This window comes from Vidua chalybeata, chromosome 33 (genome assembly GCF_026979565.1).
Source record: "Vidua chalybeata isolate OUT-0048 chromosome 33, bVidCha1 merged haplotype, whole genome shotgun sequence".
In the NCBI taxonomy this organism is placed as follows: domain Eukaryota; kingdom Metazoa; phylum Chordata; class Aves; order Passeriformes; family Viduidae; genus Vidua; species Vidua chalybeata.
The window spans coordinates 397,687-410,456 of NC_071562.1; the positions used below are offsets into that span (position 1 = coordinate 397,687).

The window sequence follows — 12,770 nt, forward strand, 5'->3', positions numbered from 1 at the left end:
AGGACTGGACACCGGGGACTGGACACTGCTGACCCTCAGGACTGGACACCGGGGACTGGACACTGCTGACCGTCGGGACTGGACACCGGGGACTGGACACTGCTGACCGTCAGGACTGGACAATGGGGACTGGACACTGCTGACCGTCGGGACTGGACACCGGGGACTGGACACTGCTGACCCTCAGGACTGGACATCAGGGACTGGACACTGCTGACCGTCGGGACTGGACACCGGGGACTGGACACTGACCCTCAGGGACTGGACACTGCTGACCCTTGGGGACTGGACACTGGGGACTGGACATCACTGGCCCTTGGGAACCAGACCCCAGAGACTGGACATTTGAGACCCTCAGGGCCTGGACACCAGGGTCTGGCCACTGGGGTCACTCAGAGAGGGGACTGGACACCTGGACCCTCAGGGATGGACACCTGAGTCCTGTCCACTCACGTGAGTCCTTTGCTCTGCGCGATGGGGGTCCAGGAGAGCGTTGAGAGCGTCTCAATCACCTGGGGACACAGAGGTGACATCGGGGGAGGGAGGAGTGACCCAGACCCCTGGGCCCCACCCCCCCAGGACAGCTGGACCCCTGACCCCCCTGACCTTGCCGAAGTCCTGGACATCGAAGAGGTCGAAGGCACCGAAGAGCCGGTGCTTGGGGAGCCCGAATTTGTCGGTGCAGGCGGTCAGGAAGGTGCGGATGTTCCTCAGGCACAGGAACTGTGGTGGCACCAGTGTCACCGTCACCGGTGTCACCTGCCATCCCCCCCCAGTGTCACCCCTGTCATCGCTGGCACCCCCCATTATCACCATCAAAATCAACACCTTCGTCTGTCCATGGTTGCAACCACCATTGTCACCAACGGTGGCAGTGGCACTGCCATCATCTCTGTCACCGACGCTGTCATTGTCATTGCCAACCCCGTGAACATTGCCACCATCATCGTCATTGTCACCCCGTCAACACTGCGATTGTCCCTGTCCTTGTCACCCACTTGGCGCCATCACCAGCACTGTCATTGTCCTTGTCACTCCCATCAACATCACTGGTGACAACAGTGACAACAGTGTCACCAACGGTGGCAGTGGCACCGCCATCATCTCTGTCACCAATGCTGTCATTGTCATTGCCAACCCCGTGAACATTGCCACCGTCATTGTCATTGTCACCCCATCAACACTGCGATTGTCCCTGTCCTTGTCACCCACTTGGTGCTATCACCACCACCAGCATTGTCATTGTCATTGTCACCCCCATCAACATCACCACCGGTGGCAGTGGCACTGCCATCACCTCTGTCACCGACACTGTCATTGTCAACCCTTTGAAAATTGCCACCATCATTGTCATCATCATTGTCATTGTCACCCCGTCAATACCGCAATTGTCCCTGTCCTTTTCACCTCCTTGGCACCGTGACCACCATCATCACCATCATTGTCACCATCATCACATTGTCACTGCCTTTGTTCTCACCCTGTCATTGTCACCATCAGTGTCCCCACCATCATCATCCCCATTGTCCCATCATCATCATCATCATCATCATCATCGCCCTGTGTCTCTCAGTCACGCCAGTCCTGTCATTGTCACCATCAATGTCACCATCACCAACAACCCCAATGTCCCCATCATTGTCCCCATCATTGTCACCATCCTCATCCACATCCATCAATGTCACCATCAATGTCCCCATCATGGCCACCGCCCTCATCCACACCCATCATTGTCACCGTCGATGTCACCACCATCATTCTCATTGTCCCTATCACCACCCTCATCCACACCCATCATTGTCACCATCATTGTCACCATCAACGTCCCCACCCCCACTGTCCCCATCACCCGCCCCTGTCACTGTCATTGTCACATCCCCCCGTGTCCCTCCTTGGGGCCACCACCCCTGTCCCCAGCTGGGCTCTCACCTGTGACATCTGGGGCCGGGGACAGATGTCCCGGGGCGGCACCGCGCGGGGCAGGAGGGCGTTGAGGAGGTGGCACAGCAGGACCCCGTCCCGCAGCGCCTGCGCCAGGTCCCACACCTGTCCCCCGGGGCTGCTGGCCCGGTGGCCCGCGGGCAGGACGCGCGCGGCCACCAGCCAGTGGGCACACTGGCGCCACACCTCCATGGGGACACGGGGACGAGCTGGTGGAGGTGGGTCCTGCTGGGGTGAACTTCTGTGGAGGTGGGTCCTGGCGGGATGAACTTCTGTGGAAGAACTGGTGGTGGTGGGTCCTGCTGGGATGAACTTCTGTGGAGGAGCTGGTGGAGGTGGGTCCTGGTGCGATGAACTTCAACAAAATTGGGTCCTGGTGGGATCAACTCCTGTGGAAGAACTGATGGAGGTGGGTCCTGGCAGGATACAATTCTGTGGGGGAGCTGGTGGAAGAGGATCCAACCATCAACTTCTGGCCAGGAGCTGATGGAGATGGGATCCCAGTGGAGGTGAGATCCTGGTGGAGGTGAGATCCTGGTGGAGATGAGATTCCAATGGAGGTGAGATCCCGGTGGAGGTGAGATCCTGGTGGAGGTGAGATCCCGATGGAGGTGAGATCCTGGTGGAAGTGAGATCCCAGTGGAGATGAGATCCCGATGGAGATGAGATCCTCGTGGAGATGAGTTCTTGGTGGAGGTGAAATCCCAGTGTCACCACTCCTGTCCAGAGCAGCACCAGCTGAGGCCCTGCCTTGTGTGACCTCAGCAGGACCACAGCCAGTGAGGAACCACTGGATGACCCCTGGATGACCCCTGGATGACCTCTGGATGACCAGTGGATGACCACTGGATGACCCCTGGATGACCAATGGATGACCACTGGATGGCCCCTGGATGACCTCTGGACAAACCTCCAGCACCTCCAACCACTGCTGGGGCACCTCCCACGGCGCAGGGGGTCCCTGCCCCCCAGGAAAGGGAGGAACCGGAGGCGCTGGGGCCCCGTGGGGCCACCACCGGTGACAAGTGACAGACGTCGGTCCCTGTCCCACTGCCACGTCCGGGTGATCCCGATGGGCTCCTTCTCCTGCTTCACCCACGGCTGGAGAAGATCCGGTGGGCCTGGTGGACCTCCTGGAGCGGTCAGCGCCGGCAGTGGGGCCTGGCCGGGCCTGGGGGGTGGCGGAAGTGTCACACGCCTGCGCCCCGGAGGTGGCACAGGGGACAACGGAGGTGACGCGCCTGCGCCTCGGAGGTGTCGCAGGGGACAACGGGAACTGGGACCTGGTGGCCCCCGGGTGACTTCCTGTCACGGCGGTGGCACTGGGGAGGAGCTGCCACCGCAGGGGTGGTGGGGACAAAGGGACAATGAGGGGACATGGGACATGCTTCTGGGGGTTGGAGCTTTGGAAGGTCCCAGGAGGGATCCAGGTGGCCTGGACATGGTGGCCCAGAAGAGGTCCAGGAGGTGACCAGGTGATCTGGACATGGTGGCCCAGGGGTCCCAGGTGGCCTGGACATGGTGGTCTGAGGGTTCAGAAGGGGTCCAGATGGCTTGGACATAGTGGCCCAGGGGGTCCAGGAGGGGTCCAGGTGGTCTGAACACGGTGGCCCAGAAGGGGTCCAGGTGGCCTGGATGTAGTGGCCCAGGGGGTCCAGGAGAGGTCCAACTGACCTGGACACGGTGGCCCAGAAGGGGTCCAGGTGGTCTGGACATGTTGGCCAGAGGGTCCAAGTGACCTGGACATGGTGGCCCAGGAGGGGTCCAGGTGTCCAGGACCTGTTGGGGGTCTCAGGATGGACCCAGGTGTTGGGGTCCTACCAAGGGTTTGGGGTCGAACCAGGTCCAGGTGGACCCCAGGTGTCCAAGTCCTCCCAAAGTTCCAGAAGGTCACCCTGGACCTTTTGGGTGTCACCAAGGTGACCCAGGTGCCCAGGTCCAGGTGTCCAGGTCTTACCAAAATTCCAGAAGGTGACCCAGATCCTTTCAGAGGCCTCAGGATGGACCCAGGTGCCCAGGTCCAGGTGGACCCCAAGTGTCCAAGTCCTCCCAAAGTTCCAGAAGGTCACCAGGACATTTCAGGTGTCACCAGGGGGATCCAGGTCCAGGTGGACCCCAGGTGTCCAGGTCCTACCAAAGGTCCAGGAGGTGACCCAAGTCCTTTCAGGGGTCACCCAGGTGCCCAGGTCCAGGTGGACCCCAAGTGTCCAAGTCCTCCCAAAGTTCCAGAAGGTCACCAGGACATTTCAGGTGTCACCAGGGGGATCCAGGTCCAGGTGGACCCCAGGTGTCCAGGTCCTACCAAAGGTCCAGGAGGTGACCCAAGTCCTTTCAGGGGTCACCCAGGTGCCCAGGTCCAGGTGGACCCCAAGTGTCCAAGTCCTCCCAAAGTTCCAGAAGGTCACCAGGACATTTCAGGTGTCACCAGGGGGATCCAGGTCCAGGTGGACCCCAGGTGTCCAGGTCCTACCAAAGGTCCAGGAGGTGACCCAAGTCCTTTCAGGGGTCACCCAGGTGCCCAGGTCCAGGTGGACCCCAGGTGTCCAGGTCCTACCAAAGGTCCAGGAGGTCACCCAGGACCTTTCAGGTGTCACCAGGGGGATCCAGGTCCAGGTGGACCCCAGGTGTCCAGATCCTACCAAGGGTCCAGAAGGTCACCCAGGACCTTTCAGGTCTGACCCAGCTGTCCACGACCTATAGGGGGAGGGTCTCAAGGAGGACCCTCCCCACCCCCCATGTGTCCCCAGGTGTCCCCCGATGTCCCCCTGGTGTCCCCCCTGTCGCGACCCCCCCTCGGGTGTCCCCGCCGATGTCGCAAGCCCCGTGGTGGCCCCTCGCCAGCGCCTTCCCCGAAATGAGGAACGCCCGCCAGCCCCTCCCCCACCCGGGGAGGGGGGGAGGGGCGCCCCCAACCCCCACCCAGGGGCACCCAAGGGTGCGGGACCCCTCCCCCAGCGGGTGCCACCCACCCCCCCCCGGCACGGGGGTGTCACCCCACCCAGGTGGCCGCAGGTGGCCGGAGGTGGCCGGAGGTGGCCGGAGCACCCCCTCCCCCCCCCACGCACCCCCACCCGCACCCATGGGTGGGGGCAGGGCTGGGGTTACCCATTAACCACCGGGGCCAGCATAAAGGGACCCCCCTGGCCCGGCCATTGTCGCTGTCGCTGTCGCTGTCGCCTTCCCGCGGCCATGGGGGCTCGGGCGCTGCCGCCCCCTCCTCATCCTCCCCTCCTCTTCCTCCTCCTCGGCTTCCTGCTGCTGCTCGGGACCCCCGGCCGCGCCCAGCTGTGAGAGACTGGGGACCCCCACCCCAACCCGGCCCTCACCCATGGGACCCCCACCCACCCTCACCCATGGGACCCCCACCCAACCTCACCCATGAGACCCCCACCCAACCCCGCTCTCACCCGTGGGACCCCCACCCACCCTCACCCATGGGACCCCCACCCAACCCCGCTCTCACCCGTGGGACCCCCACCCACCCTCACCCATGGGACCCCCACCCAACCCCGCTCTCACCCGTGGGACCCCCACCCACCCTCACCAATGGGACCACCCCCAAATCATGGGACCACCCCCCAAACCATGGGACCCTCACTCAACCTCACCCATGGGACCCCCACCCAACCCCACCCATGGGACCCCTACTCCACCGTCCATGGGACCCCCCCAATCCATGGGACCCCCACACATGGGACCCCCCCATCCATCCATGGGACCCCCATAGAATCCCCTTCTCTGGGACCCCCACCCATGGGTGATGTGGGGACGGATTTTGGGGTTTCTGGGTGCTCTGATGTCCCCAAGGTTTTGGTGGGGCAGATTTTGGGGTTTCTGGGTGCTCTGAGGTCCCCAAGGTGACACAGGGACAGATTTTGGGGTTTCTGGGTGCTCTGAGGTCCCCAAGGTGACACAGGGACAGATTTTGGGGTTTCTGGGTGCTCTGAGGTCCCCAAGGTGACACAGGGACAGGTTTTGGGGTTTCTGGGTGCTGTGCCGCCCCCGGCGCCCTGTGCCAGCCCCGCGGTGTCCCCAGGGTGACCATGGTGACCCCGGCCGTGCTGCGGCTGGAGACAGACGAGCAGGTGGTCCTGGAGGCCCCCGGACTGACCACGGCCACCGAGGCCTCGCTGCTGGTCCAGGACTTCCCCCAGAAGCGCCAGGTCCTGTTCCAGACCCGCGTGGCCCTGAGCCCGGCCGAGGGCATGATGGCCACCACCACCATCAAGGTACGGTGTCACCACCGCCCCGGTCAGTGTCACCCCCCTGGTCACTGTCACCCCCCCCCCGGTCAGTGTCACCCCCCCAGTCACCGTCACCCCTCTGGTCACTGTCACCCCCCTCTGGTCACTGTCATCCCCCCCCGGTCACTGTCATCCCCCCCCCCCGGTCACTGTCACCCCCCCCGGTCACTGTCACCCCTCTGGTCACTGTCACCCCCCTGGTCACTGTCACACCCCCTGGTCACCACCACGGGTCATTGTCCCAGCGGTCACTGCCCAGGATGGGAAACGGGAACTGAACCCTGAACAGGGGTGGGGACAGCGGGGATGGTCACTCCTGGTGTCCTTGGTCACTCCTGGTGTCCTTTGGGTGGTCACTCCTGGTGTCCTTGGTCACTCCTGGTGTCCTTGGGGATGGTCACACCATGTCAAGGGGGGTGGTCACTCCTGGTGTCCTTGGTCACTCCTGGTGTCCTTTGGGTGGTCACACCATGTCAAGGGGGGTGGTCACTCCTGGTGTCCATAGGAGTGGTCACTCTTGGGGTCCATGGAGATGGTCATCCCTGGGATCCATAGGGATGGTCACACCTGGTGTCCATGGGGATGGTCACCTTCAGGTGTCCCCGTGGATGTCCCCACTGTCCCCTGTCCCCACAAGTGTCCCCAGTGCCACCTGTCCCCACAGGTGTCCCCAGTGTCCCCTGTCCCCAGTGTTCCCTGTCCCCGTGGATGTCCCCAATATCCCTGTCCTCGTGGATGTCCCCAGTGTCCCCAGTGTCCTCTGTCCCCATGAATGTCCCCAATATCCCTGTCCCCACAGATGTCCCCAGTGTCCCCTGTCCCCATGGATGTTGCCAGTGTCCCCTGTCCCCACAGATGTCCCCAATGTCCCTGTCCCCTCAGGTGCTGGCCAAGGCGCTGCCGCAGGCGCAGGGGAAGCAGTTTGTGACGGTGACAGCGCGGGTGGCCGCGGTGACACTGGAGAAGGTCCTGCTGGTGTCCCTCCAGAGCGGCCACATCTTCATGCAGACCGACAAGCCCATCTACACCCCCGGGGCCACCGGTGAGCACGCGGGGACACCTGGGGACACATGGGGACACCGCAGGGACACCTGGGGACACCACAGGGACACCTGGGGACACCGCAGGGGTGGCGACACTGTGGGGACATCGAGGGGATGGGGACACTGTGGGGACACTGTGGGGACATCACAGGCATGGGGACACTGCTGAGGCCACCAGTGAGCATGCAGGGACACCTGGGGACACCGCAGGGAGGGTGACACTGTGGGGACATTGAGGGGATGGAGACGCTGTGGGGACACTGTGGGGACATCACAGGCATGGGGACACTGCTGAGGCCACCAGTGAGCATGCAGGGACACCTGGGGACACTGCAGGGAGGGTGACACTGTGGGGACATTGAGGGGATGGAGATGCTGTGGGGACACTGTGGGGACATCACAGGCATGGGGACACTGCTGAGGCCACCAGTGAGCATGCAGGGACACCTGGGGACACCGCAGGGAGGGTGACGCTGTGGGGACATTGAGGGGATGGAGACGCTGTGGGGACACTGTGGGGACATCACAGGCATGGGGACACTGCTGAGGCCACCAGTGAGCATGCAGGGACACCTGGGGACACCGCAGGGAGGGTGACGCTGTGGGGACATTGAGGGGATGGAGACGCTGTGGGGACACTGTGGGGACATCACAGGCACGGGGACACCGCTGGGGTCAATGGTGAGCACATGGGGACACCTGGGGACACCGTGGGGGCACCGTGGGGAGGGTGACACTGTGGGGACATTGAGGGGATGGGGACACTGTGGGGACATCACAGGTGTGGGGACATCGCTGGGGCCACCGGTGAGTGCGTGGGGACACCTGGGGACATCTGGGGACATCATGGGGAGGGTGACATTGTGGGGACACTGTGAGGATGGGGACAATGTGGGGACATCGAGGGGATGAGGACACCTCGGGCTGCTGGGACACCTTGAGGGTTGGGGACACCGTGGGGGGTTGGGGACACCTCAGGGTGCTGGTGGCACCTCCCTGTGACGCCTCGGAGCGCTGGGGACACCGGGGGGTGCTGGCTCCTCTCTTCATGGCATCCTGGGGGCTTGGTGGCACCTCGGGGTGCTGTGTCACCCTTCCAGGACGACTCAGGGTGATGGTGGCACCTTGGGGTGCCAGTGCCACCTATTTGGGGACCTTCCTGTGATGCCCCCAGTGGGAGGTAGTGTCCCCTGCCCTGACCCTGCTCACCTTGTCCCCCGTGTCCCCTCTCAGTCCCCAGTGCTGGCTGTCCCCACATGTCCCCTCACCTTGTCCCCAGTGTCCCCTCCCAGTGCTGGCTGTCCCCACGTGTCCCCTCACCTTGTCCCTTGTGTCCTCTCACTTGTCCCTTGTTCCCCCTCACCTTGTGCCTTGTGTCCCCTCACTTGTCCCCTGTGTCCTCTCACTTGTCCCTTGTTCCCCCTAACCTTGTCCCTTGTGTCCCCTCACTTGTCCCCAGTGTCCCCTCACCTTGTCCCTTGTGTCCCCTCCCAGTCCTCTGCCGCCTCTTCACCGTGGGCCACCTCATGCAGCCGGTGGCCAAGACGGTCATCGTGGAGGTCAAGGTGAGTGCCACGCTCGGGTGACACAGGGGTGACACACGGGTGACGTGGTGCCACCGTGCCACCGTCCCCACGCCGCGCGTGTCCCCTCAGACGCCCGACAACGTCATCATCAAACAAGTGCCGGTGTCGTCGCCGATGAAAAGTGGGATCCTGTTCCTCAACCACAACCTGCCCGAGGTCGTCAGGTGGGTGTCACCGTCCCCCGCAGTGGCTTGGGGACACCCCCGGGGCTGTCACCTCCCTGTCACCTCCCTGTCACCTCCCTGTCACCTCTTCCAGCTTGGGCATGTGGACGATTTCAGCCAAATTCGAGGATTCTCCGGATCAGGTTTTCAGCACCCAGTTCGAGGTCAAGGAATACGGTGGGTGTGGGGTGGGGTGGGCTTGGGGACACCGGGGACCGTCCCCAAGGGGTGGCGGTGTCACCGATGATGTCACTGATGTCACCCCCACAGTGCTGCCAAGCTTTGAGGTGGCCCTGGAGCCCGAGGAGAAGTTCCTGTACATCGACCGTCAGGAGGATTTCCGGGTGTCCATCCTGGCCAGGTGACCCCAAAAGTGTCCCGTTTTTGGGGACGAAAGTGTCCCCTCTGGGGTCACACCTGAGTGGGGGACGGGGCGGGGGGACAGGGGGTGACATGGTGGCATCGGTGGTGGTGGTGGTGGCAGGGATGGGATGACAGAGGGGTGGCAGGATGGGGACATGGGGACACAGTGACACTGGTGGTGGCAGGGGTGGAATGACAGAAGGGTGGCAGGATGGGGACATGTGACATTGGTGGTGGCGGGGATGGGATGACAGGGACAGGGGTGGCAGGATGGGGACATGGGACAATGGGGTGACAGCACGGAGTGAAAACAGGGGTGGCAGGGATGGGGATGCATTGAGGACACGGTGACACAACACAAGGACAATTGTCCTTGTCCTGCCACAGTGGCTGTCCCCAGGCATCTGTGGTGACAGGAATGGCTGTAATGGGGATGTGCAGGGGACACAGTGACACGATGACATGGTGACACGGTGACATGGTGGCACAGTGATACGGTGACATGGTGACACAGTGGCACAGTGACACGGTGACACAGTGGCACGGTGACATGGTGACAACAGTGGCTGTCCCCAGTCACCTGTGGTGACAGGAATGGCTGTAATAGGGATGTGCAGAGGACACGGTGACAGAGTGGCATGGTGACAGGGTGACAGGATGGCATGGTGACATGGTGACACGGTGACATGGTGACATGGTGACACGGTGACACGGTGACACAGTGACATGGTGACACAGTGACATGGTGACACGGTGACACCGTGGCTGTCCCCAGGTACCTGTACGGGAAGCCCCTGGACGGGACGGCCTTTGTCCTCTTCGGGGTCATGGTGGATGACGAGAAGAAGAGCATCCCCCAGTCCCTGCGGCGCGTGGCGGTGAGCCTGGCACTGTCCCTGTCCCCAACCCTGTCCCCAACTCTGTCCTGGTGAGCCTAGCACTATCCCTGTCCCCAACCCTGTCCCCAACTCTGTCCTGGTGAGCCTGGCACTGTCCCTGTCCCCAATCCTGTCCCCAACTCTGTCCTGGTGAGCCTGGCACTGTCCCTGTCCCTGTCCCCAACCCTATCCCCAACCCTCTCCCGGTGAGCCTGGCACTGTCCCTGTCCCCAACCGTGTCCCCAACCCTCTGCCGGTGAGCCTGGCACTGTCCCTGTCCCCAACCCTGTCCCCAACCCTCTCCTCGTGAGCCTGGCACTGTCCCTGTCCCCAACCCTGTCCCCAACCCTCTCCCGGTGAGCCTGGCACTGTCCCTGTCCCCAACCCTGTCCCCAACCCTGTCCCGGTGAGCCTGGCACTGTCCCTGTCCCCAGCCCTGTCCCCAACCCCCTCCTGGTGAGCCTGGCACTGTCCCTGTCCCCAGCCTCTGTCCCCAACTCTGTCCTGGTGAGCCTGGCACTGTCCCTGTCCCCAACCCCGTCCCGGTGAGCCTGGCACTGTCCCTGTCCCCAACCCTGTCCCCAACCCTCTCCCGGTGAGCCTGTCCCTGTACCTGTCCCCATCCCTGTCCCTGTACCCTGTCCTGGTGAGCCTGGCACTGTCCCTGTCCCCAGCCCTGTCCCCAACCCTTTCCTGGTGAGCCTGGCACTGTCCCTGTCCCTGTCCCCAGCCCTGTCCCCAACCCTTTCCCGGTGAGCCTGGCACTGTCCCTGTCCCTGTCCCCAACCCTATCCCCAACCCTCTCCCGGTGAGCCTGGCACTGTCCCTGTCCCCAACCCTGTCCCTGTGAGCCTGGCACTGTCCCTGTCCCCAACCCTGTCCCCAACCCTGTCCCGATGAGCCTGGCACTGTCCCTGTCCCCAGCCCTGTCCCCAACCCTGTCCCTGTCCCCAACCCTGTCCCTGTGAGTCTGGCACGGTCCCTGTCCCTGTCCCTGTCCCCAACCCTGTCCTGGTGAGCCTGGCACTGTTCCTGTCCCCAACCCTGTCCCTGTGAGCCTGGCACTGTCCCTGTCCCCAACCCTGTCCTCATGAGCCTTGCACTGTCCCTGTCCCCAGTCCCTGACCCTGTCCCCAACCGTGTCCCCAGGTTCGGGACGGTGACGCCGAGGCCGTGCTGCCCATGGCGCACCTGCGCGAGCGCTTCCCCAACCCCCAGGAGCTCGTGGGACACTCCCTCTATGTCACTGTCACCGTCATCACCGAGTCAGGTCTGTGTGGGGACACGGGGGGACACGGGGGGACAGGGACACTGGGGGGACACAGGGGGACAAGGTCACCGGGGGGATATGGGGGCACAAAGTGGGGACAGCAGTGATGTCAGTCTGGGGACATGTGGGCTTTGGGGACAGTGATGATGGGGAGGGGACATCTGGGGCCACCCATCTGGGCAGGGGACAAGGAGCCCTGGCCACAGGTGACACGGCCACTGTGGTGTCCCCACAGGCAGTGACATGGTGGGTGGCAGGGGGACAGGGACAGCAAGGATGGGGGGACATCTGGGACAGGGACCCCAGGTGACACGGCCACTGCGGTGTCCCCACAGGCAGTGACATGGTGGAGGCCCAGCGTGGTGGCATCCAGATCGTGACGTCCCCCTACAGCATCCACTTCACCCACACCCCCAAGTACTTCAAGCCGGGGATGCCCTTTGACCTCATGGTTGGTGACATCTTGGGGACAGCCGTGGCCCAGGGTGGTGGCACAGGGGTGTCCCAGGATGGGGACAGGGCACAGCTGGGGTTGGGGGTGGAGGAGAAGTTCCTGGATGATGTCCCACTGTCACCTGAGAGGGGCTGGGGACCGTGAGCTGTCCCCGTGTCACTGGGGTGGCACTTCCTGGTGCCAGAGTCCCTTGCCAGTGCCACCACCCCTTACCACTGCCACCACCCTTCCCGGTGTCCCCTCCCAGTGCCACCACCCCTTACCAGTGCCACCACCCCTTCCCAGTGTCCCCTCCCAGTGCCACCACCCCTTCCCAGTATCACTTCCCAGTGCCACCACCCCTTACCAGTGCCACCACCCCTTCCCAGTGTCCCCTCCCAGTGCCACCACCCCTTCCCAGTATCACTTCCCAGTGCCACCACCCCTTCCCAGTGCCACCACCCCTTCCCAGTATCACTTCCCAGTGCCACCACCCCTTCCCAGTGCCCTTCCCTCGCTCCACGTCCCCACGTAACATCCCCATGTCCCCCGGTGTCCCCTCCAGGTTTATGTCACCAACCCCGACCAGTCCCCGGCGCCGCGTGTCACCGTCCAGGCCGATGGCTTCCAGGGCCAGGTGTCCACCCAGCGCGATGGCACGGCCAGGCTGGTCCTCAACATGCCGGCCAACAAGGACAGCGTCCCCATCACCGTGAGTGTCACCTCAGCTGGGGTGGCCGAGGGGTTGGAGAAGTGACCGGGGCGTTGAGGTGGCTGAGATGTCCGGAGTGACCCATGGTTGTGATGACCAAGGCTCAGGACAGCAGGACTGGGGGACCAGGATGGGC

General features: G+C 63.4%; 2 protein-coding genes across 5 annotated transcripts in view; one reads left to right on the forward strand and one right to left on the reverse strand.

Annotated features, from left to right (window-relative positions):
• VAV1 (vav guanine nucleotide exchange factor 1) overlaps positions 1-3,952 on the reverse strand; it is a 29,465-nt gene extending 25,513 nt beyond the window's left edge. The window contains exons 1-5 of one of the 3 annotated variants that reach the window (XM_053968290.1): positions 3,899-3,952; positions 2,852-3,112; positions 1,930-2,660; positions 607-723; positions 454-512 (exon numbers count right to left, since the gene is read on the reverse strand). In XM_053968290.1, coding sequence (XP_053824265.1) covers positions 454-512; positions 607-723; positions 1,930-2,133 — 380 coding nt within the window. In that variant the 5' untranslated portion in view covers positions 2,134-2,660; positions 2,852-3,112; positions 3,899-3,952. Of the gene's footprint in view, positions 1-453; positions 513-606; positions 724-1,929; positions 3,224-3,898 lie in introns of those variants that run through there. The other 2 variants (XM_053968288.1, XM_053968289.1) reach the window with 2 other exon arrangements.
• A 1,141-nt stretch (positions 3,953-5,093) lies between these two features.
• C3 (complement C3) overlaps positions 5,094-12,770 on the forward strand; it is a 31,760-nt gene continuing 24,083 nt past the window's right edge. For both annotated transcript variants that reach the window (XM_053968262.1, XM_053968263.1), the window contains exons 1-11: positions 5,094-5,228; positions 5,978-6,170; positions 7,068-7,227; positions 8,723-8,793; positions 8,884-8,978; positions 9,073-9,155; positions 9,249-9,339; positions 10,117-10,219; positions 11,369-11,489; positions 11,825-11,940; positions 12,488-12,634. In XM_053968262.1, the coding sequence (XP_053824237.1) occupies positions 5,131-5,228; positions 5,978-6,170; positions 7,068-7,227; positions 8,723-8,793; positions 8,884-8,978; positions 9,073-9,155; positions 9,249-9,339; positions 10,117-10,219; positions 11,369-11,489; positions 11,825-11,940; positions 12,488-12,634 (1,278 nt within the window). In that variant the 5' untranslated portion in view covers positions 5,094-5,130. The remainder of the gene's footprint in view (positions 5,229-5,977; positions 6,171-7,067; positions 7,228-8,722; positions 8,794-8,883; positions 8,979-9,072; positions 9,156-9,248; positions 9,340-10,116; positions 10,220-11,368; positions 11,490-11,824; positions 11,941-12,487; positions 12,635-12,770) is intronic.